The sequence below is a fragment of the Microtus oregoni genome, unplaced genomic scaffold (genome assembly GCF_018167655.1).
Source record: "Microtus oregoni isolate MIOR12 unplaced genomic scaffold, Mior012 000002F_ref0000024, whole genome shotgun sequence".
NCBI lineage: Eukaryota > Metazoa > Chordata > Mammalia > Rodentia > Cricetidae > Microtus > Microtus oregoni.
In genome coordinates this window covers 88794862-88819980 of record NW_024543061.1, presented here as the reverse complement: position 1 = coordinate 88819980, position 25119 = coordinate 88794862, and the positions used below count along the sequence as shown (strand labels likewise).

The window sequence follows — 25119 nt, the reverse complement described above, 5'->3', positions numbered from 1 at the left end:
CAAGAGTAATTGAAAACATATTAAATTTAAATTTTTGCTCTTGTTAATGCTACTCAAAATTGGAATGGAAAGCCTTGAAATGAAATATTGATGAGGATGATATGGCTTATTTAAAACATAATGATTAATTACATTATTAGCTATTTAATTATCACCTTTCTTAATAAAATTCCTCTTAACTGAGCTTCACTTTAACTTGTTCTCATTTTAAGAAGTGAATACAAGGGCCAGGCAGTGGTGGTGCACACCTTTAATCCAAGCACTCAGGAGTCAGAGGCAAATGAATCTCTGTGACTTTGAGGCCAGCCTGGTCTATAGAGCAAGTTCCAGGATAGCTAGGGCTACACAGAGGTACACTGTCTCAATAAACCTCCCCCCCAAAAAAAAAGGAAGGAAGAAGGAAGGAAGGAAGGAAAGAATGAAGAAATCCTATAATCAGACATCCGTGTTGCTTTGCCAAAATTAACTTTGTGATTCAAAGGGATGTCTTAGTTAGGATTCTGTTGCTGTGAAGAGACACCATGACCACTGTAACTCTTATAAAGGAAAACATGTAATTGGGACTGGCTTGCGGTTTCAGAGGTTTAGTCCATTGTCATCATGGCAGAGCATGCCAGCATGCAGGGAGACATGGTGCAAGAGCAGGAGCTGAGATTCTACGATCCACAGGCAGAAGTGAAAACTGAGTCACAAGGCCCAGCCTGAGCATTTATGACCTCAAACCCAGCCTCTACAGTGACCCTACTCCAACAAGGCCACACCTCCTAATAGTGACACTCTAAATGGGCCAAGCAGTCAAACACATGAATCTAAGAGGGTCATAACTATTCAGTCCACCTCAAGGGAAACAGCTTGCTTGAGGCCGTATGAACCCTGCATATTGTCGTGTCTGCTGTGGAGAGAGTGGGGGACTGCTGTCATCTTCTCTATTCCCTGAATTTTCTTGTTTTCTTCCGAATTATGTTAATGTATTTTGTCAGTTCAAAATAATTAAATTCGTCTTCCCCTCCGCACCAGATATGGTTTCTCTGTATAGCCCTGGCTGCCCTGGAAATTACTCTGTAGACCAGGGTGACCTCAAACTCAGAGATTCACCCTGAGTGCTGGGAATAAAGGTGTGCGCTACCATGCCTGACAAGAATTAAAGACTCTACATTTTTCAAAGGAAAAGAAATAGTTTACTAGCCAGACGGATTTTTTGGTTTTTTTTTTAAGACTTAATGTTTTAGTTTTTTATTGATTATATATTATAAATTGTTTGTCAAAGATAGAAGAAAATTTATTTAAATATATAAGTTCTTTCTGATTTCTATGAATACTTGTTGATATACTTTAATGCAACTTAGTCTACATACAGTTGGAAGACTTTTCTCTGTCTGCTTGTATCATTTGACCCTAAAGATAAGCCAGTTAAAATTTCTAAAAGCTCTCAAAATGATGTTTGTGATTTTCTAGTTGTTTTTTTCCAATCATGATCCCAACATTGTTTAATAAATACACAAACTCATCCGTGAGATAATATGAAATAGCGAATCAGCTGTAAAAGTCATGTGGCACAAATTCTCATTGGTTTTAATAAAGAAAACCCGAGTCAGATTTTAGGGGCTGAAAGCTGAGGGATCAGAGAAGCAGTGCGGCCGGCCACTAGAGAGACCTTTTACCTCTTCCACTGCTCGGACTGAAGGGGCGAGTGATCCTGTCCTCAGAATGTGGGGACAGTCTTCAGGCTGCAGCTGTCTCCACCAAACCTCAGACTGCACTGAGCTGTCTCCTCCCGCCTTACATTTCTCTCTCTGTCCAGCCCTTTCTCCACCTCCCTAGGGCTGGGATTAAAGGTGTGGGATCCCAAGTGCTGAGATCACCTTTGTGTGAGCTCTGTTCTCTTTTAGACAAATTCAATCTTGTGTAGGCTAGGGTGGCCTTGAACTAACAGAGATCCCTCTGTACTCTGATCTTCAGGCAAGCTTTAGTTGTTAAAACACAAAATACCACTACATTGTAAGCAGTGTTTCTGTGTAGAAACCACACATTAAAGAGTATCATTGACCAGATGTGGTGGTGCATGCCTTTAATCCCAGTACTGGAGAGGTAGAGACTGCTAGATCTCTTGAGTTCCAGGACAGCCAGGGCTACACAGAAAAACCCTGTCTCAGGGGAGAAAAAAAGAGTATAAGTGTTTTAGAAGTAAAGTAAACAACATGTCTCTTTTCTCTCTGGAAGCATTTTACAGTGAAATGAAATAACCAGCTTCACATAATTTTAAGAAGGCGGACATAAAAATATTTTAAGCTAGGTGTGGTGTTGCACACCTTTAATTCCAGCACTTTGGAATCAGATGAAGGTGGATGTCTGTGAGTTCCAAGCAAGCCTGGTTTACATAGAGAGTTCCAGGAGAGCCAGAGCTACACAGAGAGAGACATTTTTTAAAAAAATCTCAAATGTTAAATATTGCCAATAAAGACTTGGAAGCAAGATGCTGGGGTGAAAACCTGCTATCTCAGAGAGGCAGAGAAAGCACCCAGCTGACCTTCCTCCTCTCTGATGTCCACGTTTTCTCCTACAAAACTCCAACTGGATGTCCCTCCCTTCTATTTCCTATGCATCTCTCTCTCCACTCTCCTGACTCTCTATTACTCTCTATGGTTTTTTTCTTATCCATTGGTTGCTTGTTCCACCTTTTGACTTATGTTGACTTTATTTAATCCTTTTTACAATATTCAAGCAGAAAGCTCTTAGATTAAAGGTGCACGCTATAACTGAGCCACACCACAGCTAGAAACAGTTTTTTCCAGCAAATAATGCAACCTCAGGACTAATCATATGATCAAATATTCTGTAATAGACCTTGTCTCAAAAAACCAAAAATAAAGGAGGTGGTAGTGGTGCCCACTGTAGGCTTGTTTCCTCATCGCCCAGACCCGAATACAACACAGAAGCTGTATTAATTGCAATACTGTTTAGCCAATACCTTAGGCATATTTCTAGCTAACTCTTACATCTTAACCCCATTTCTATTCTATGAATCACCACGAGGCTGTGATGTACCGGTAAGGTTCTGGCTGGTGGCTGGCATCTTTCTACTTCAGTAGCTATATGGCATCTCTCTGACTCTGCCTACTCTCTCTATTTCCCCCCTGGCTTTGCTCTGCTAAGCCGTTGGCCAAAACAGCTATTTTAATAACCAATGGTAATAAAACATATTCGTGGCGTACAGAGCGGAATTCCACATCAACCCATCTTTAATCCTTGCACTTGGGAGGCAGAGGCAGACAGATCTCTGTGAGTTTGAGGTCAGCCTGGTCTGCAAGGTGAACTCCAGGACAGCTAGGATTGCACTGTCTCAAAAAACCAAAGCAAATAAATAATAAATAAAAGTAAAACAGTCTTTTCAAAGAGACTTAAATGTGTTCCCCTGAAAACTCTGAAATAAAATGACTAAATCTAGCAAGAAAGTTTCTAAAAATAGTTTTAAGAATGTCATGTTCAGGAAAGTATTATTTTAGTTGGTATGTAGCTAATATAGCTGCCTAGACTTGTAATTAACCACCTACCCCCTTACCTCATGATTTAAAATGATAGATGTTAGTAGCCGTTTGTTATGTTATCTTTTAGGGAGGGGTGCGGGAGGGAAGGGAAGAAAAGTGCAGCACTGAGCGTTGATCACACAGTCTTGTCCTCACCTTCAGCCATTCTTGTTCATCTTTACTGTGTTAGAAAAAGAGATGGCTCAGCAGTTAAGATCTCTTCCAGAGGAATCTAAGACTGAACGCCACAGAGATCCCTACATATTCATGATCACTATTCATGATAGCCAAGATAGGGAGTCTGTATAGCTGTATAACAGATGTACTAAAAAGAACAATATGGTTTGCGTACACAATGGAAATGTATTCAGCCACAAAAAGGGAAAATATGCCATTTGTTAGAAATTGGATGAACTAGAGATCATGTTAAAGAAATAAACCTGCTCAGAAAGACAAATAGTGTGTGTTTTCTTTATGTGGAATTTAGATTTTTAACACATACATACATACAGGCACATACATACATATATATATATATATATATACACATACAAACATACCTGCGACACATATACACACATATAGGTACACAGCTACAGATACTTACACACATAGATACATACGTATATGTAGTGATATTTCATTCCTTTTTTTTTTTTTAAGACAGGGTTTCTCTGTAGCTTTGGAGCTGTTCTGGAACTAGCTCTTCTAGACCAGGCTAACCTTAAACTCACAGAGATCCACCTGCTCCTACCTCCCAAGTGTTGGTATTAAAAGCATGCGCCACACTGCCAGGCTCATTTATATTTTAGTAAATAAAGCTTGCCTGAAGATTGGAGAGTAAATCAGCCACACTGGTCATCCTTACAGACCAGACAGTGGTGACACACACTTTAATCCCAGTAGCCACACTAGTTTGTCATAGAATCCGGGTGGTAATGGTGCACACCTTTAATCCCAGCCCTAGAGAGGAATATAAGACAGGAGGAGACAGCTCTCAGACAGTCTCATACTGAGATTCCTGGAGGCAGGGTCACCATTTGGAACTGACGTAGAGGTAAGAGCCAGTGGCTGTTTTGCTTTTGTAACCTTCAGGTTAAACCCCAATATGTGTCTCTGGGTTTTTATTAATCAAACTGCATACATACATACATACGCACATACACACATATCCATACATGTACACACGTATACATATGTACATGTGCACACCTGTAGATACACATATAGATATACATATACACAGATACATACACATATATGCATACACATACCCCCACATACACACACACACATATATACACACACACATACACACACACACACAAATGGTAGAAGGACCTAATGGGAAGGTTGAGAGGGTAACTGAGAGGAAGACAAAGTCTCATACAGAATCTAGATTTAATAATATGTGTACACACATATATTTAAGGCATGAAAGTAAATGACATTAAAATGACAGGCCAACATGACCAAAGTATAAATGTAGAAAATGTCATAATGAGGGGCTGGAGATATGGCTCAAAGGTTAAGAGCGCTGGCTGTTCTTCCAGAGGTCGAGTTCAATTCCCAGCAACCACATGGTGGTCTATAATGAGATCTGAGGTCCTCTTCTGGTGTGTAGACATGCATGCAGACAGAACACTGTATACATAGTAAATGAATCATTAAAAATAAAAAGAAAATGTTATAATGAAACACGTTATTTTATGTGCTAGAAAAAAACTAACAAATAAAAGACTCTGACCTTATATGCTGATTTATGTAACTTCGTGTAGGGGCATAGGCCTAGTGTGATGAAGGTCCTGGGCACGATCCCTGACATCTCACTCACAGATAAAATTCTGAGCCTAAAGTAACGTGTAAAGTACTGAAGAGAACTTTCTTAGGGTACCCAAGGCTCCAGTCTCAATTTCCACACTACACATACCCACCACAAAATGCAGTATAAAAAAATAATTTTTGAGCCAGGCCTGGTTGGTGTTTGCCTGAAAATTTAGGAAGCAGAAGTAGATCAGTGTCATGTTCATCTTATCTATATAGCAAATTCAAGGCTAGCCTGGGGTCTGGTATTTTTAAAATTGTTTAAGCATGGTATACTTTGTTTCTGTTTATAATAGAATATTTTAGAACATTAAATTTTTTTCAAGTTGTCACCATAGGAGCACAGTTCTCACCTTAAAGGGAATAAGAGATGTTTATTCTGGAGATAAATATGAGTGATCTTTACCTGAGAGCCAGGATTTAAATGACACTAAAGAGCATGTTCTAATGTGATAACAGTTTCATGAATTTTTCAAATGCATTGGTGGAAAATTTAGGTAAGCAGGTTACAGCAAAGCAGGGAAGGCTCTGCTACAGCCTCAAGTATTTGATGGCATTCTTTCTAACAAGTCTTCGTACCTCCAGCTCCCCAACAGTGACATGCTCAGCCTTAGCTTAGGCTTGTTCCTAATTAGTTCTTAGAAGTTAACCTGTCTTTTAAAGTTTCCATTCTGCCATGTGGCTTGGTTGCCGCTGTTCAGAGTCTCTGGAGGAATCCATGTGCCTAGATTTCTTTTCCTCTCTCTCCCCTCAGAAATCTGCCTGTCTTCTTCTGGCCACGTATTGGCCATTCGGCTCTTTAATAACTCAACCAGAAGGTGCGTTGGCAAAGGCATATCTTCACAGTAAAAATATTCTGTGACAATTCTTAGCCATTAAATATTTTATGCAGATAAAATAGTTCCACAAGGTTGGTGGGAGCTAAAGGGTCTCATTGGTAAATTTCTAACTAACAAAGATGTTAGGCCAATCACAGGTGGACAGTAATGCTATTTAGAAGGCTAACTATAGCCCAAGATAACTTGGCTTTGGATCTACAATATTGGAGCCCTCTGAAGTCATTTAAGTTTTAATAAGTCAGCCTTGTACATTTTCACAAAACATTTGTGATTTTTTTTTCTATTTCAGGCTAATTTGTGTTTTGTGGATATTGACAACCATTTTATTGAATTGCCTGAAGAATTTCCACAGTTCCCCAATAAGGTGGATTTTATCCAAGAACTGTCTGAAGTTCTTCTCCAATTTGGGATTCCTCCTGAAGGCAGCCTCCATTGTAGCGAGAGTGCCACCAAACTGAAGAACATGGTTCTGAAAGACCTGGCTAACGACAGAAAGAATGGCAATGTCCCCACCAGCAACATCAGCGTGTACGAGTTAATGAAGGGCAATGAAACCATAGCCCGCCTCCAGGCTCTTGCTGATAGGACTGGTGTGACTGTGGAAAAAATTGACCTCTCAGCTTCTCTGAATGAAAAAGAAAAGGATTTGAAATTACAGTGTGAAGAGGCAGAATTGAGGGACTACCAACTCAACATACAAGTACGAGAGGTCTTTGCCAGCCGCTTTATACAGATGTTTGCGGATTATGAAGCATTTGTGATTCAGACCGCCCAGGACATGGAGGCCTGGCTGACCAACCGGGAGCAGATGCAGAACTTTGACAAAGTAAAAAGAACCATAGTTTTCCTCTCTATGGTTGCAATGACCTACAGTACTAGTCTTTTTAACTTTTTAAGCACAGGTTTTTCCTTTCTTCCATCCCACTAAGTTTTTTATGCTAGATAAAGTAGTTTCACAAGAAAGCAAATCCTTGGGAGGTAGAAGCAGGAGGGTCAGGAGTGCAAGACCACCCTCTGCTACGTAGTAAGTTTGAGACCAGCCTGGGAAACCCGAGACCAGTCTCAAAAGAGCAAATTGACCGCTCATAAAACTGGCTTTTGAATTGAATATTAAATTATTATATCACATATATGATCTTGATCTTCATGAGTCTTCTGCTCCCGTAAGAGTTTTGTTTACTCTTGTTTCATGACCAACTCTAGAAAATTTAAGCCCATTCCTTTTCTAAGAGATTCTCACTGATAGCCTTCACCCAGTGATGTAACACCCAACTTGTTCATCTAAAGGTTAACAGGTTTCATAAGCCTAATTTCACGTCTTTTGTATCTTAAAAGAGAACAAATGGGTAAATTTGGGTTCATGACTGCTAGTCTAAGATTATATTCCAAAGTTTAGAGAAGGAAACTTTTTGCTGTCCTCTGAAGCTTCTCTCTAAGGTTTGCTCTATCCCCTCCAGTGTTCTTCGTGCACCCCAGATCTCTTCCAACAGACAAAAGCAGGAGAGATGTCTGTGGAGTCCCTTAGGTCACTGCACAAGTGTACTTCTGCTGTTAGAATGTGTCTTAAAAACCTTCCCAAAGGAGCTATTACACTCCAAGATGCTAAGTGTTTAATTTTGAAGCATCTGACAAATAGGTATTTATTAAATGTTTGTGTAGTATCAAAGATTATTTTCTGGTGTTATCATATTTTTTCTTGTAGGATAATATACTATGTGCATCAGAATTTGCTGGTGTACTTTATGCCTGATTAAACTTCTTTAATATTAAGAAACCACTTTTTAAATATATTTCTGCTCTAGAACCTGTTCCCATTTTTGCTTAGTTTTTATTATACTTTTCTCCACTTTAAGAACTAATCTTACACATTCATGATCTATCTTTGAGGCAATTCAAATTCTGATTTAAGTTAATATCCTAATACCTTGTTCTATTTTATTCTCTGTAGTTTTATATTAGAAGTGAATTTCTTTCTGTATAACCCCTAAGAAAATGGAATTCACGTGTTGGATTCCAGAAAGCTAGAATCATCTTATTTTCCACTAAGGAAATATGCAGGGCAGAGTAGTCTTGAAAAATCAACTTCTGGGTGATTTTAAATGTTATAGGACACAAGAATCTGAACATCAAAAGCTGATGTTTGACCCATTTTCAGAGGGAGGGATGTCTGTCCTATGAAAAGTAAATTCGATGTTTATGAAATAACATTAAGGAGACAAACTGATTTCTAGAGACTGCTGTGAGTCTATCTGGATATGGATATGTGTACTTATATAAGTACATTAAACTATGCAAGCTTTCAATTGAAAAGTGGGCTCTGTAAAGAAGCTTTTATTAAAAATCCCCTGAACTAATAAATGGAAAAATTAAATATTCTAGGAAGAAACTTGATAAATACTAACAATAGCAACTTTATGTTGGAACTACCTTTCCCCTTTCTCCTCTGACTCTGACACCGCATTTAACTTTGAAGAGTCAAAGAATGAAAAACAAAACCAACCCAGCGGCTGGAATAGGAGTTCACTTATAAGTTTCAGCTCATCGTAACCAAGCTTAGAATTCCTACGTACAGTATACATGAACTGAAAACAAGAATGTGAGCTCTTCAGATAGAAGCCAGTTGTAATCTGTTGCATCACACAAGCTAGTAAGAGGGAAGAACAGCTTGTATCATTTTGAAGATCCTCCTGTATATTTTTTCTTTTTTAAGGCAGTGTTTTCTCTCTTTAAATCACAGACAATTGTGTTAACATAGGTATGAAAGGAGTTTAATCTTGAGTTAGAAAAACATCTGCTTGAAGATCAAAAGAATTTTACCCATAGGCACAAATTCCATGTTGTTATTTTTAAGTTCTTGCATAAACATATGCAAATTATTGTGCATATATGTGTATATATACATATCTGATATATAATTTTGATATGTATATAATCTGATATCTAGTCACTCGCTCATCTTGCAGCCTTTTGGTTAGAGGTCCATTTCTAGGCTAGGAACAGGGAACAGAAGAGATTACTCCCTGGGAAGAAGAACCAGCTATAATGGTAGGTGAAGTGGATGATTGACAGTCCATTGTATAGCCTTATCCACAATCGTTCACTGATGATTCCTCTCTTCTGCATAATGGTCATCAGGATACCAATGTAAATCAGGTTTGAAAGGTAAGATCAATGCTAAAGTCCTAAGTGACCAAAAAACCTAGAAATTTAGAGGAAAAACAAATAGATCTGTAAGACTTTAAATGTCAAACATCAGTTTTATATAAGTTTGAAGAATAATAACCTTAACACACTCTTCATGTCCATCTTATATAACATTAAGGTGACCTCATTAATAATTTGCTAATTATCTCATTGCAGGCATCCTTCCTCTCTGACCAGCCTGAACCTTACCTGCCATTTCTTTCACGCTTCATTGAAACACAGATGTTCGCCACCTTTATTGATAATAAAATCATGTCTCAGTGGGAAGAGAAGGACCCTCTGCTTCGGGTCTTTGACTCTCGGATTGAGAAGATAAGGTTGTATAACGTAAGGGCGCCCACACCCACCCTGCGGACTTCTATCTATCAGAAGTGCAACAGTTTAAAAGAAGCAGGTATATTTGCCAGCCTTTGATAGACTGTTGAGTTATTCAGCACAAAGTTAAGTTTGTTTCTGTTTATGAAGACAGGGTTTCTCTGTGGAACCCTGGCTATCCTAGAACTTGCTCTGTAGGTCAGGCTGGTCTCAAATTCAGAGATCTGCCTGTCTCTGCCTCCCAAGTGGCTGGGACTAAAGGAGTGCACCACTACCGCCCGCCTGAAGCTAATTTTCTTTTTGAGACATCATTGACTAGTCCTAGTGTTATCAAGAAGCTTTTATACTTTTCTTCAGACTTCTGTGAATTTCTATTTTTATGGACATTCAAAAGATGCAGATTTTTGTTATTTCCTTGTGTTAGAAAAAAAGTGTTAATCTCCATCTTGGTACTGATGCTGCCTCTTTACCCGTCACCTCCTGTCTCTAGCTGTTAACTAAAATAGTTAAGCCAAAGCACAGTGGAACATGTCTGAATCCTAGCACCCAGGAAGCCAAAATAGAAGGACCGGTAGTTTAAGGCAAGATTTTGTCTAAAATAAAAACAAAAAGGAAATCTGAGATGCTGTCTAGTTTACATAGCTAAAACAGTACTTGTTTGCTTCGTTTTACAGTTAGTTATATAATTCCATGTCTTGAAATTAAATCTCTGGGTTTTTCTTTTTTTTTGTTTTTTTCAGGACAGGGTTTCTCTGTGGCTTTGGAGCTTGTCCTGGAACTAGCTCTTGTAGATCAGGCTGGTCTCGAATTCACAGTGATCCACCTGCCTCTGCCTCCCGAGTGCTGGGATTAAAGGCGTGCGCCACCACCGCCCGGCATAATCTCTGGGTTTTTTCATTCAAATTAAAGGTTTCCCCAACCCTAACACCAGTTTCTCTGAAAGAATTATGAATTTTTCTGGACTTGTCTGGTTGTGAAATACATTCTGTTAAGTAAATAATAGCCAACATTTGAGTCTTTCCTATGTGGCAGTGTTTGTCTTGATACGCCTTCACATGCAGTCCTAGTGACAGGTGTGCACTGCTGTTTGTTGTTGCTTTATTATCATTCTGTGAGCGAGGAAACTGAGAGGTTGAAGAATTTGGCTGTGGTTCTGTAACTGGTTCTCAGTGTTGACATAAACCCTTGAAAGCCTTAAGAGTACACAACCTCTGACCTCACGAAGTAGGCATGATAATTTCTGAATGTTCAGGATTCCCTGGCTGTATAATTACTAAAAGCTACATTGCTATATGTTCCCTGTGGACATGTGTATGTGTATATAATATTTTCATTATTTATTTAAAAGTAATCTTTCTAAAGTCATATTCCTGATTATCAATGGCCTTTGTAAAAATCTGTTTCTGAGTGACGGGATGATTTCAGTTTTCTGTAGGTGCATGAATATATGAAACAGCGTTTTGGGAATGAAATGCCTCTAATTTATGATAAATTTAATTTATAGCCCAGTCAATTGAGCAAAGACTGATGAAAATGGATCACACTGCAATTCACCCACATCTACTTGATATGAAAATCGGCCAAGGCAAATATGAGCAAGGGTTCTTCCCAAAGCTGCAGTCCGACGTCTTAGCGGCAGGACCGGCCAATAACAAGTAAGCGTGTGTCTGCCTGAGTGACACACACACACACACACTCCTAATGTCCACATTTATTTATATTTTAGACCACTGAGTCTAATGAGTGCTGGCAGTATGAGAGAGGGTAGGACCAGCCTCTGGAGCATGGGCGACCTAGCAGGGACCATGTGCCCTGAGGAAACCTGACTCTCCCTCCTCCAGCAGCCGCTCTTTGGGTAGAAGTGGGACTTGGTGAATGCTGGCGTTCTGACTGTCTTGCAGGCAGAGGCAGCCACAGCCAGTGTGAGTTCATTGGTGAAATGGCCCTGTCCTGGATGGAAAGCAGCTTCACAACCTTTCTCCTGAGCCCCTGGCTTCTCTTGTCTTTTCATTCCCTCTGCAATGGTCCCTGCGCCTTTTAGGGGCAGGGTGTGATGCAGACACCCTGCCTGTGTCTCGAGTACTGGGACTGCAGGTGTTGATCAGCCTTCTGTTTTATTTAATGCTGGAGAGGAATCTAAAGGCGTTTTGTATGGGGTGAGAATTCTGCCAACTGAGCTACAGCCCCAGGTCTCAAGTTTTCTTTTACTCGTAAATGTTCTAGAGTTGTTTGAATCGCTTTGATATGAATGAGTACACTGTTGGCCTAGCAACTTTTATTTCCATTATAGTTCATTATAGAACATTATAGTTCTCATTCATCTGTTTGGTAAGTGTTGGTTGTACCATTAGTATATATGAGGATTATCTTAAAGATTTAACGGTGAATCCAGCTTGATGGTACATACCTATAATCTTGGCATTTGGGTAACTGAGGCAAATTCAAGGGCTACAAAGAAAGACTGTTTCAGGAAGAAAAAATAATTTAACAATGAAATGAATATAACAATAAAAAACATTTTCAAGCATGAGAATAATAAGCATTGGGGCTGGAGAGATGGCTCAGAGGTTAAGAGCATTGCCTGCTCTTCCAGAGGTCCTGAGTTCAATTCCCAGCAACCACATGGTGGCTCACAACCATCTGTAATGGGGTCTGGTGCCCTCTTCTGGCCTTCAGGCATATACACAGACAGAATATTGTATACATAATAAATAAATTTATTTTATTTTTAAAAAAACAAACAAACAAAAAAGAATAATAAGCATTAAAAATAGAGGTACAACTTATAGCAAGCGAGATGGGTGAGAATTGCAATCCTAGCACAAAGGAGTTCGAGACAGGAGGAGCACAGCTTCAAGACCAGTCCATAACCACTTGTAACTCCAGCTCCAGAGGGTCTTAGGCCATGCATGGGCACCTACACTCACATGCACATACCTACACATAGACATGTACATTCATAGTTAAAGTAAAAATTAATCTTTTAAAGTAGAACTCATAAATTTATTTTATTCTTTTAGGACACTGCAATTAAGGTGTTATAAATTATGAACTTTGAAAGTATTCTTTTTGCTAAAAATATTTACCTATATTTACTTGGAACACATCAAGGAGACCTGCATTTATCTGATATAATCAGGGATAAACTTGAGTTAAGATCCGACTTGATCTGGGTGTGGTGGTGCACACTTTTAATCCCAGCATGGAGAGACAGAGGCAGTATAGTCTGCATAGTTCCAAGACAGCCAGGGCTGCACATGTCTTTACAAAAATTTGGGCGGTGGTGGCACATGCCTTTAATCCCAGCACTCGGGAGGCAGAGGCAGGTGGATCGCTGTGAGTTCGAGGCAAGCCTGGTCTACAAGAGCTAGTTCCAGGACAAGAACCAAAAGCTGCGGAGAAACCCTGACTCGAAAAACCAAAAAAAAAAAAAAAAAGTCTGACTTGTTATCATGTTTATTATGTGTATCTAGCACTTAGTACCTCCCCTTTAAATGTTTGTGTGCATCTGTGTCTGTGAGTGTGTCACGTGAGAATGGACCCCTGGGGGCTGAAAGAGGGCATCAGATCCTTGGACACTGGTTACAGGTGCTGGAACCGAACTCAGGTTCTCTGGAAAAGCACCAAGGACTCCTAATTGCTGACCTCTCTCCAGTAACTAATCTCAGTTTTTAAAAAGTGTTAATTGTGGTGATGGTTGTGAATATCCAAAACCCATTAGATTGAGTGCTTTGAATGGGTAAGTTAAATGGTATCTAAAATTATAACTTGAAGCATATTTTGAAAAGAATTGATTGAAAGAACTGAGCATGGTGGTTGTGCAGAGACAGGAGGATCATGATTTCAAAGCCAGACAGAAGGGCACAGCAAGACGGTCCAAAGGGAAAGCAGAACAGCTGCTGTCGGCCTTCTGTGCAGAATGCAGAACAGCTGCTGTCGGCCTTCTGTGCAGAAAGCAGAACAGCTGCTGTCGGCCTTCTGTGCAGAAAGCAGAACAGCTGCTGTCGGCCTTCTGTGCAGAATGGTTCATTCCTTCTGGATGGGGTTTGTTTTGTTGCTGTTTGGTTTGGTTTTGTGTGGTTGCTTTGAAGGAGGTTGGTGTTTTGGTTTTTGTTTTGTTTTGGTTGGTTTTGGTTTTTTGAGACTGGATTTCTCTATGTAGCTCTGGCTGTCCAGGAACTCACTGTAGACCTGGCTGGTCTCCAACTCAGAGATCCTCCTGCCTCTGCCTTCCGTGCTGGAATTATAGGCGTGTGTCACCACTGCCCAGCCCATTATTTCTTCATGTCTTTTTATTTGGATGGTTTCCTTAGTCTATATTGTCTTGGTGTATTTATTTTCCAGTCGCTGGGTGAGCCGAAATGCCACAGCACAGCGCCGGAAAGAACGCCTGCGCCAGCATTCTGAGCACATTGGACTAGACAATGACCTACGGGAGGTATGTGGTCTGCCTGCCCGGGGTGCAGTCATCTTACTTTAAAATATTATTTTCATACTGAAGTGTAACAGAAAGCATTTCTCCAGTTTTGTCCTTTTATTCCTTTAAAATAGTGTTAAATCTAATAGAAGCTGCGTTCAGGCTAAAGTTTCGCTTAATAGGTCTCCTGAAGGGAGCAACATTGAGGTACACATATATCTACATTTCAAATATAATTTAAGGTTAGTAAGTAAAGATATATTAATGTATTCTTTCTCTTTGGCTTGTTAACCATTTTTTTAAAAGTGCCAGAACTGTTTTTAGATATAGATCTATATGCTTTATTTGTATTCATTGAAAATAAAATTCAAATTATGTTTAAATAATTGTTTCATCTTGTGATCAAAAATGCAAACAAAAATCTTGTTTTTCATAAACTCAAATGTGTAGAACTACAACAGAAAACATCATTCCAAACTGAAGCCTTTCTTGTCCATTGCTTTTCCTTCACTGCCCTCTCCTGTGCTGTGACCTTATCATATGCATGCAGGTTTTGCTTCTTTTTTCTTTTTCTTGTTCCTTTTCCTTTTTCTACTTTTCTGTCATTGAAACATCGCCATCATCTTAGCCTTCGGGGGAACTTTTGGTCTGTCAGAACTCCATGGCATTCTGGGAGTGGGATCAGGGCCCAACTCCTCCTGCACGGCTTCCTAAAAAGTCCTTCTCTGAGTGCTGCCTGGTATGTTTTTGCCCTGAAAGTGCTTCCCAAGATGTCCCTGAATCCTGTCTTTGGTGTTTCTGGAATGGCGCACACACACAGGAGTGCATGTAGCATGTTTTGCTCTATGCTTCATCTTGTGTTTTCTGCCTGTTTGTGCTAGAATGTGCTCACACAAGTAATTCTATGCTATTGACAGTAAAACGACATTCAAATCCCGAGTCATTGGGGTGTGTATGTATATGTGTGTGTGTGTATATACACACACACATACACGTGTGAATATCTCCTCGATAACAAATTGCTTTTCTTCTAAGTGGGAGAGGAATGTAAATTCTTTCTTATTTTAAGTCTTTTTTCCCCACAAGTGCAGAAGTAGCTGAGTATGTTTGTTTTCACAGCATTTTACTTTCCTGGTCTACATTTTGTGTTTCTGAAAGCTCCCTCACTCATCATCATAGACTGTGAGGTTCTCTTGTCTAACTTGACATTTTAGCTGACGAGCAAGAAGTTTGCCCACAGTTAAATGGACATACAGAGCAGAGCTGAACACAGGACTCCTAATGTCCAGGCTCGGGTATCTTTCCACTGTTCATACATACCAGTTTGCTCTAACCCCTGCTCACCTGAGAATACGAATGGTCTAAGACTCTGGCTTACAACTGTTTCTTGTTATTAGTTTACATTTATAGTAGTCTTGTCTTCCAGTAAGTTAGCTCCAATTAGAAGGTTAGAATCTCTATTAGAAAACTGTGGAGAAGGTACTTAGTTCCAAATTCAGTGTTTATTAAACAAGATTGCAATTTCATATATATTTATTAGTGGCTTATTGCTTTTATGTTATGTATTTATTTATTTTTTTTTTTTGGTTTGCTTTTCTTGGTTTGTTGTCCATGTTTTGTTGTTTTGAGACAGAGTATCAACCGTATAACTCTGAGTGATCTGGAATTCAGAGATCTGCATGCCTCTGCCTCCCAAGACCTGGGATTAATGGTGTGCACCACCACATCCAGGTGGTTTTCTGTTGTTTTTTGTTTTGGTTTTGTTTTGTTTTGTTTTGTGTGTGTGTCTGCCTGTCTGAGTATGTGTATGCCACATGAGTACAGTACCCTCAGAAGGCATTGAATCTCTTGTAGCTAGAGTTACAATTGGTTGTGAACTGAACCAACTGTGAAGTGGGGCCAGGAACCAAACCCAGGTCCTCTGCAAGAGTGATTACCTCTGCTTTTGTTTTTGAGACAGGAGCTCCTGTATCCATCCCAGCCTGCCCTCACCTGGCATGTATTTAAGGATGATCTTGAACTTCTGATTCCCCTTTCCCACCTCCTAAGTACTGGGATTAAAGACATGCCCCACTATACCCATTTTGGTTTGTTTTTAATAGTAATAGTATTTATTATTGTTATTGTGGTGGTAGTAGTTTTATGAGTCAGGGTCTCACTGTGTACACTTGGCTGTCTTGAAGCTCTCTGTGTAGAACAGACTGACCTCCAGTTTACAGAAATCACCTTGGCCTCCCTAGTGCTGGGATGACAGATGTGGACCACCACACCTGACCTTTATTTTTATTTTTAAATTAATTTCATGTTTGTGGGGCTATGTGCACTCGAGTGCAGGCCTATGGAGGCCAGAGACATCACATACTCCTGGAACTGGAGTTACCTGAGCTACCTGGTGTAAATGCTGGAAGCCGAACCTAAGTGCTCCCCAAAATCAGCACACACTCAGGACCATTATCTAACCCACACACCAGGCTTTCTACAATGCTGGGGTAAACCAGGGTTCTGTCCGTGCTAGTCAAGCACTCTACAGTTGTGCTGTATCCCCAGTGGGAAAGCTTTAAACATTAAAAATGTATTTTTACCGGCTGGAGAGATGGCTCAGTGGTTAAGAGCATTGCCTGCTCTTCCAAAGGTCCTGAGTTCAATTCCCAGCAACCACATGGTGGCTCACAACCATCTGTAATGAGGTCTGGTGCCCTCTTCTGGCCTGCAGGCATACACACAGACAGAATATTGTATGCATAATAAATAAATAAATATTTTTAAAAAATGTATTTTTACTAATCTTTATATCTAGCTTTTAATTCTGTCCCCAAGTAACAATAGAAAATGAAAATATAATTCTCATGTAGATGCTGCCCTGTAGCTCAGATTGATTTTTCTGAAACTGCTTTTATTTCCTACATTTAGTTACTTGAAAAGTAACCTTAAGTATGTTTCTATGCCCACTGCTTTATTTAATGTCCCTACTGATAATAGTTTTCTCATTCTCAATTTTCCTTTTTTTCCTTTGAATAATATTAAAGCAGAAAGTGCATGCAAGTGCTGAAGAACCTGTCTTACAGGGAATTCTTTCGTTGTCTCAGTGGTTCTTTACAATTGTTAGACTGAGGAACCATGGTATGTTGTTAATGTTGCCTTTTGTCATGTATATTGAGAGAAGCTAATCACTCGATCCTCAGTCAGTAGAACCTTCAGCAGCTGTAGCAGGTTGATTTTCTTCCATAGGGGAAACAAATTCTCTTACATTCAAAGACTGCAAAGGATTTTACACATTTTATAGTATTCAGTTCTCCCCTTAAGATAATAAGGATAGATTTACATCTGTGCCTGTGAATATATCAGTTCACTAGCAACAAAACGCTAGTTGTGCTATATGATTTAGAGCAGATTCTGCCTGGTAATCTGGATGCTGCATACAAGCACAGAGACTGTAGTTTTGCACTAACTAGGTATAAGGGGATTGTTTGGTTTGCTTGCTTGTTTATTGTTTTGAGATTTGGTCTTGAGAAACCCAGCCTGGCCTTAAGCTTGCCACATAAACATCAGTGACCTTGAACTCTTGTTCCTCCTGCCGGCACCTTTCCAGTACCCAGGCTATAGGTGTGCACCACCAAACGTGGTTTAAGTGGTACTCGGGATTGATTGCCTCTGAGCTGCAGTCCCTTCCCTGTTTTTGACTTTTATGGAAATTGACTAAACAAATTTCAAGAATATTGGAATGGATGTTTTTGTGTTTGTATGTGTGTAACCACAAACAAGGCAAGGGAAGGTTTTATACAGACAAGAGCCCCCATGTTTGCAGCATGTCACGCTTTTCAGCCTTTTTTGTGAACTATAGCGTACATCATACAGTGAGATGCAGCAACATTAGATGCTCATCGATATGATTGCGGTCATAAAACTAGTTACAATGTAATACTGGTACTATTGAAAGTTAAGTAGAGCCGATGATTTGACTGGAGAGTAGTACCCCAGATGATTATGGGATGTGAAGTCTTTGTTTTTGAGTCTTTTATTGATCCTAACTAATTATAATTGTGGTGGTCCTATTAAAAAGACTAAACTCAATGAAACTCCTGGTTTTGAATGAATTTCAACTTAATAATGTTTCTTTCACTCTCCTTTTCACAAGAGTTAACTGTTTCAAGAGGAGTACACATGTCTTCCGCGTTCCATCAAGAGCACTAAAATCTTAATTGCTGTTATACACATACACTTAAGGCCTTTTTTACATCTTGCTTGTTGTATTTGTTGATGTAAGTTTTAAGTAGAAAAGAATATATGATGTTTACACATTCAAAATACTCCTGATTTTTAGAAATATATGCAAGAGGCGCGAAGCCTAGGAAAGAACATGAGGCAACCGAAGTTGTCAGATCTCTCACCTGCTGTGATCGCACAAACCAACTGGAAATTCGTAGAAGGCTTATTAAAAGAATGCAGAATGAAGGTACGTGTACTGCAGCCACGCGGTGTGCATTCATGTTATACCACGTGTGGGTCTGACCTGAGTCCACGCGGTGTGCTTCATATTATACCACGTGTGGGTCCCACCTGAGTCCACGCGGTGTGCTTCATGTTATACCACGTGTGGGTCCCACCTGAGTCCACGCGGTGTGCTTCATGTTATACCACGTGTGGGTCCCACCTGAGTCCACGCGGTGTGCTTCATGTTATACCACGTGTGGGTCCCACCTGAGTCCACGCGGTGTGCTTCATGTTATACCACGTGTGGGTCCCACCTGAGTCCACGCGGTGTGCTTCATGTTATACCACGTGTGGGTCCCACCTGAGTCCACGCGGTGTGCTTCATATTATACCACGTGTGGGTCCCACCTGAGTCCACACGGTGTGCTTCATGTTATACCACGTGTGGGTCCGACCTGAGTCCACGCGGTGTGCATTCATGTTATACCACGTGTGGGTCCCACCTGAGTCCACGCGGTGTGCTTCATGTTATACCACGTGTGGGTCCCACCTGAGTCCACGCGGTGTGCATTCATGTTATACCACGTGTGGGTCCCACCTGAGTCCACGCGGTGTGCATTCATGTTATACCACGTGTGGGTCCCACCTGAGTCCACGCGGTGTGCATTCATGTTATACCACGTGTGGGTCCCACCTGAGTCCACACGGTGTGCTTCATGTTATACCACGTGTGGGTCCCACCTGAGTCCACGCGGTGTGCTTCATGTTATACCACGTGTGGGTCCCACCTGAGTCCACGCGGTGTGCTTCATGTTATACCACGTGTGGGTCCCACCTGAGTCCACACGGTGTGCTTCATGTTATACCACGTGTGGGTCCCACCTGAGTCCACACGGTGTGCATTCATTCATATTATATCATGTGTGGGTCCCACCTGAGTCCACACGGTGTGCATTCATTCATATTATATCATGTGTGGGTCTGACCTGAGTCAGCCCAGTTCTGCCTGGAGCTTCTCTGAAAAGAAAGTTTATTGTTTATTTTTATTTTTTATGAGTCTGTGGGCTACATGTGGGCAGCGCCCATGAAGGTCAAAAAAGGGCATCAGATCCTCTGTGGCTGGCATTACAAATGGTTGTGAGGGACCATGTGGGTGTGGGAATCAAACCCAGGTCCTCTGCAAGAACAGCCAATGCTCTTAACCACTGAGCCACCTCTCCAAGCTCAGAAGAAACTTTTTTGTAGACCTGGATATGACCTTCACTGAAATCGTGAACCTCCATGAAGTCTCCGTTGCCCCCAGCATCAATGACACAGGAGCCTTGCATAGTTTTTCTCATCTTTTTTTAATTTTATTTATATGTATACAGTGTTCAGCCTGCATGTATGCCTGCAGGCCAGAAGAGGGCACAGATGACTGAGAGCCACCATGTAGTTGCTGGGAGTTGAACTCAGGACCTCTGTAATTGCAGACGGTGCTCTTAACCTCTGAGCCATCTCTCCAGCCCATCTTTTTAACTATTGTATTGAGTATGGTGTGTGTGTGCGCGCGTGCACCTAGGCACACATGTGTAAGTCAGAGAACAACAGAGTCAGTTCTTACCGTCCACCTCGTTTTGAGGCAGCATCTTTCTTGTTTGTTGCTATAACTATGGCTGTTTGAAAATAGCAGACCCATGATCTTCATCCCAATCTTCCATATCAGCATTGAGACTGGAGGTGTGTGTCACCTTACCCAGTCAGGCCTGTACAACAACAAGCCATCTGCCCAGCCCTTAGGTCTTGTCCTCTTCTTCAGTGTGATGTCAAGCCACTCATAAGTTATATAAAGAATGTTACTCTCTTACGTGACAAACAATGTACATACCTGTATAAAGCCTTGCTGTCTCATGCACGTTACTACATGTGCTTAAGGGGAAAGATCTGAACTATGTTATAACTATGTTGTCGTCAGCCTCTGTGGTATTAGATATAATTCTTCTCTCACAGAACTGCCTTTATATGAAGTATCTATATAGACGAAAAACCTCAGTTTTTTTTTAAAGTAACGTGAGCATATTCAGTAAAAGCGCTGTCTTCAATATCCGTGTTTATGGGTCATTAAACAAGGCACCGCTTGGGGAGCTGTATGCTCTCTCACTTTACATGTGCAATGCTAGCTAAGGTGGGTGCAAATTAATTTGCCTGAAACTGGTTTTCATATTCTGATACATCCTGTGAGCAAAGAAAAGAGAAAAGGAAGAGAAGGGGAGAATCCTAGTTCTCTCACAAACTAGGAAGTTCTCAAAAACAGAAAATGGGAGGAAAAGGAAAAGCATAGAGTTGCTCATTTCTGTTGTGGTTTTAGCTTAGGTGCAAAAAGCTTTAGTTTGCCAAGGTGCTAGAGTCAAGAAAGGTCAAATGGTCGCGATAGCTCAAGGTGCTGGTGCCAGTGCACTTTCTAGACTCAAGGTGATTGTAGAAGATCTAGAACAATTATATTATTACAGAAGTTAATAATCTAAATTACATGTATTTTTCAACCTCACAATGCCTTACAAGCATTTTATTTCTTCGTTGGTGCCCTAACACTCCTCTGACATAAAAATAAAATATAGAAAGTATTACACTAATCAGCTGACCACCATATTAAGATATTTTCTCCATGGTGACTGAAAATATGTAACTAGAATTGTAATGAAGGAAGCCAGATTTTCTGAGCTAGTGATTGATTCCTCGATTTTGATTTTCACTGCTGTGGTAATTTATGACCAGCCATGATGTTTTCAGACAAAACGCATGTTGGTAGAGAAGATGGGACATGAAGCTGTGGAGCTGGGCCATGGAGAAGCGAACATCACTGGCTTGGAAGAAAATACCTTGATCGCCAGCCTCTGTGACCTACTGGAGAGGATATGGAGCCATGGTTTACAGGTCAAGCAGGTAAATAACTCAAGAGGTGATAGTGGCTTGGGCAGTCAAGGGCTTATTCATGTCAGGTACCGTTCATTGTGGTGCACACCTTTAATCCCAGCACTGGGGAAGCAGAACAGGTGGATCTCTGTTGAGGGCAGCCTGGTCTACAGAGGGAGACCCTGTCCTAATGAAGGAAAGAAGGCCAGGTGGTGGTGGTACACCCTTAATCCCAACACTCGGAGGCAGAGGCAGGCAGGCAGTTCTACAGTGCTAGCCCCAGGCCAGTCAGGGTTACAAAAAAAAAAAAAAAAAAGCAAAAGCAAAGGAGGCAAGGGTGAGGCTGCTGAGTGGCAGGTGCTCAAAAGACCCTCCTGGAAGTTCTCCTCTAATTTCCATACATGAATGAGAAGTATGACAAGAAAAAGATCTCACAAGATAACTAGATACATATCACAGGCCATTCAGTTCCGGGAAAAACAAACAATCTGGACTGGAGGTGGTGGCATACACCCTTAATCTCACCACGTGGGAGACAGAGAAAGATAGAGGTAAACTGGCATACAAAGTGAGTTCCAGGCCAGCTGAGCCTCAACAGTGAGACTATCTCAAAAAAAATAAAATTAGCCAGGCGATGGTGGCGCACGCCTTTAATCCCAGCACTCGGGAGGCAGAGGCAGGCGGATCTCTGTGAGTTCGAGACCAGCCTGGTCTACAGAGCGAGTTCCAGGACAGGCTCCAAAGCCACAGAGAAACCCTGTCTCGAAAAACCAAAAATAAATAAATAAATAAATAAAATAAAATAAAATAAAGAGACAAAGAAAGAAACATAATCTATGATCAGGGGGTGGTTGGAGGATCTTTAGTGATACACAGGAAGATACAAAATTGCATGTGTGTTGGGAGAGCTGGCCCCCGCACTGAGGAGAGAGACAGGGCCTGTCTTTCACCACAGATGCGGGAGAGCTGGCCGCTATGGCATGGACCTAGGAAGGCTGGCTCTGCCCCTTGCCTGAGGGGGCGATTCCAGTGGCCCCAACTACCAGCTTAGCTACCATCCAGACCTACATTCTGGGCCTTGGATTGGCCTACCCTAGTATCTGCCCCATCTATAACTGCTGGAGTTTATAAAGGGACTGGTCTTGTGGAACAATCGTCACAGAATCTCAGTTACTTGGGACAACAGCAGGATATCCGAGAGGAGTTTCCATGACAACTGTGTGGCCAGAGACCTTGAACCAGACCAGTGACTCTCTGCAATGAGCATTTTGTGGGTGGGGCTGACTGGACAAAGAGGTACACTGCGTGACACCCCACAGCACTTATTGCCACTAGGATGAATGAAGAGGTGTTGGAAAGATGGAGGAGTGAGGTGGGGTTTTGGGTTTTTTTTTTTTCTGCTTTGTTTTGTTTTAGTTAATTTTTGGGTGGGTTCTTTGAGGGGATGCTACAGGGTAAGGGATGGATATTAAGGGGCTGGGAGGTGAGCGGGATTGGTGCATGATGTGAAATTCCCAAAGACTCAATAAAGAATTATGTTTTAAAAAATTGTAAGTATATTACAGAAATTATACCCATTGTTGATTATAGTAAGTATCTACTTTTATACAGATTTTTAAAAATGTGCTAACCAGGGGCTGGAGAAATGGCTCAGTGGTTGGAAGCACTAACTGCTCTTCCAGAGGACCCGGGTTCAATTCCCAGCACCCACATGGCAGCTCACAACTGTCTGAAGATCCAGTTGCAGGGGGTCTGACACCTTCACACCAATGCACATAAAATAAAGTTAAATAAATCATAAAAAAAATTAAAAAATGTGCTAACCAAGCCAGGTGTGGTGATGCATTGTGTTTAGTTCCATTATTGTGGGGTATTCACCAGAGACTGCTCAGACATGGGCTTAAGCCAACAGGAATGTTTATTAGCCATCTGGTGACTATGCTGGCTGTAACACTGAGCCTTCAGGGTGAGCGTTTAAGACAAAAACCATGTCCTGCGTTGACACACTTCAGTTAACAAGAACAGTTAGCCAGAAGCAGAACTACAGAAGCCAAAAAGCAAGGTTAGTACATTCAGAGACTTTCCCAGAACTATGGACTTTGTGTATGTGCTGAGTTTTACAGCCTAAATGCCACTTGTGCTAAGGTCTAGGGGCCTATTAAGGTCTAGGGCCCTGTTACACTATTACTGGGGTGGCAGAGGCAGATGGACCTCTGTAAGAGATGTCTTGTCCTTCTGTCCGTCCCTCCCACCGCAAAAAAAAAAAAAATGCTAACCAAAATTAATAGTTCTTTATCATTTTAAGTTATCTAGTAATTCAAGGTGGAGAAATTTAAATGGTCTCTCTGTTTTTGTTTCAGGTTGCTTTTTCTAAAAGGCTCTTTGTCTTTCTCCTCTCTAATTTTCATCCTTCATTGCTGCTCCATAAATCTAAAGATATTTCATACCAAGATTCACAAATGCAACTAGTCTTTTATGTCCATGTTTTTTACTGTGGCCTAGTCACATACAACTAAGCAACAGATGAGCTAAGTCCAGAGTGCTTCAGCACTGCCCTGGCCTTCTTAACTGCTTCCCTCTGCCAGGCTCTTGCCGGGATTCTCAGCAAAGCAAAGGAAGACTTGTACAACACATGAAATGAGATGCTCAGAATGTTACACAAGATTGAGAATATGGCCTGGTGTTACAGTGCTTGCCTGGAAAGCAATTTCCTGTTTTCAGTCTCCAGCATTACCAAAAGTGGGGAGCGGAGGGGGTGATAGCAGGTGGGGGGTTCACATAGCTGAGAATGGATGATCCTGAGTCGCCAGACTTTTCAGTGGCCAATATAATATAGGTCCTGATGATAGATTATTTTTGATTAATTGTTTCTTTAAAGTGAGCATTTGATGTGTCTTGTGTTTTCAGGGGAAATCTGCCTTGTGGTCACATTTAATTCATTTCCAGGACAGAGAAGAGAAACAAGAGCACCTTACAGATTCACCAGGTAAGAAGGTGTTGAGATAAGATAGATTCCTTCAAGTCTTGTGTATACTGGGCTAACCTTGTACTCTTGATCCTCCTGTCTTCACCTCCCAAGTGCTGGGATTATAGGCTTGGGCCACCACACCTAACTTGAGATAGATTGGTTTGATAGAACAGGCAGTAGGAGACAATGAGAAGAATCATTTTAGGGCTGGAGAGATGGCTCAGAGGTTAAGAGCACTGACTGCTCTTCCAGAGGTCCTGAGTTCAATTCCCAGCAACCACATGGTGGCTCACAGCCATCTAGAATGAGATCTGGTGCCCTCTTCTGGCATGTTGTATACATAATAAATAAATCTAAAAAAATAAATAAATAAACATTATATATAAAAAAAAAGAATCATTTTAGATGAGTTTGTCTCTATCTGAAATTTACCCATGTTGTCAGTAAGGATAAAATAGAAGAAGCAATATTATGAGATATGAATCTACAGAAACTTACTTGACTTTTCTGTCTTCTGCTTTCTTTTTCTCTTTTTTTCAATTACAGTATTGTTTGGCCAATATCTTAGACGTATTTTTAGCTAGCTCTTACATCTTAAAATAACCCATTTCTATTAATCTATGTAGCACCACAAGACTGTGGCCCACTGGAAAGGTTTTGGCTGAAATCTTTCTCCTTCAGCAGCTACATGACATCTCCCTGACT

General features: G+C 40.9%; 1 protein-coding gene across 5 annotated transcripts in view; it reads left to right on the top strand.

Annotated features, from left to right (window-relative positions):
- Positions 1 to 25119, top strand: part of Dennd5b (DENN domain containing 5B) — a 116499-nt gene that overhangs the window by 51863 nt on the left and 39517 nt on the right. For 3 of the 5 annotated variants that reach the window (XM_041630269.1, XM_041630236.1, XM_041630227.1), the window contains 8 exons: positions 6477 to 7013; positions 9548 to 9785; positions 11211 to 11361; positions 14051 to 14144; positions 14752 to 14862; positions 18445 to 18576; positions 21324 to 21476; positions 24354 to 24432. In XM_041630269.1, the coding sequence (XP_041486203.1) occupies positions 6477 to 7013; positions 9548 to 9785; positions 11211 to 11361; positions 14051 to 14144; positions 14752 to 14862; positions 18445 to 18576; positions 21324 to 21476; positions 24354 to 24432 (1495 nt within the window). The remainder of the gene's footprint in view (positions 1 to 6476; positions 7014 to 9547; positions 9786 to 11210; positions 11362 to 14050; positions 14145 to 14751; positions 14863 to 18444; positions 18577 to 21323; positions 21477 to 24353; positions 24433 to 25119) is intronic. The other 2 variants (XM_041630258.1, XM_041630247.1) reach the window with 1 other exon arrangement.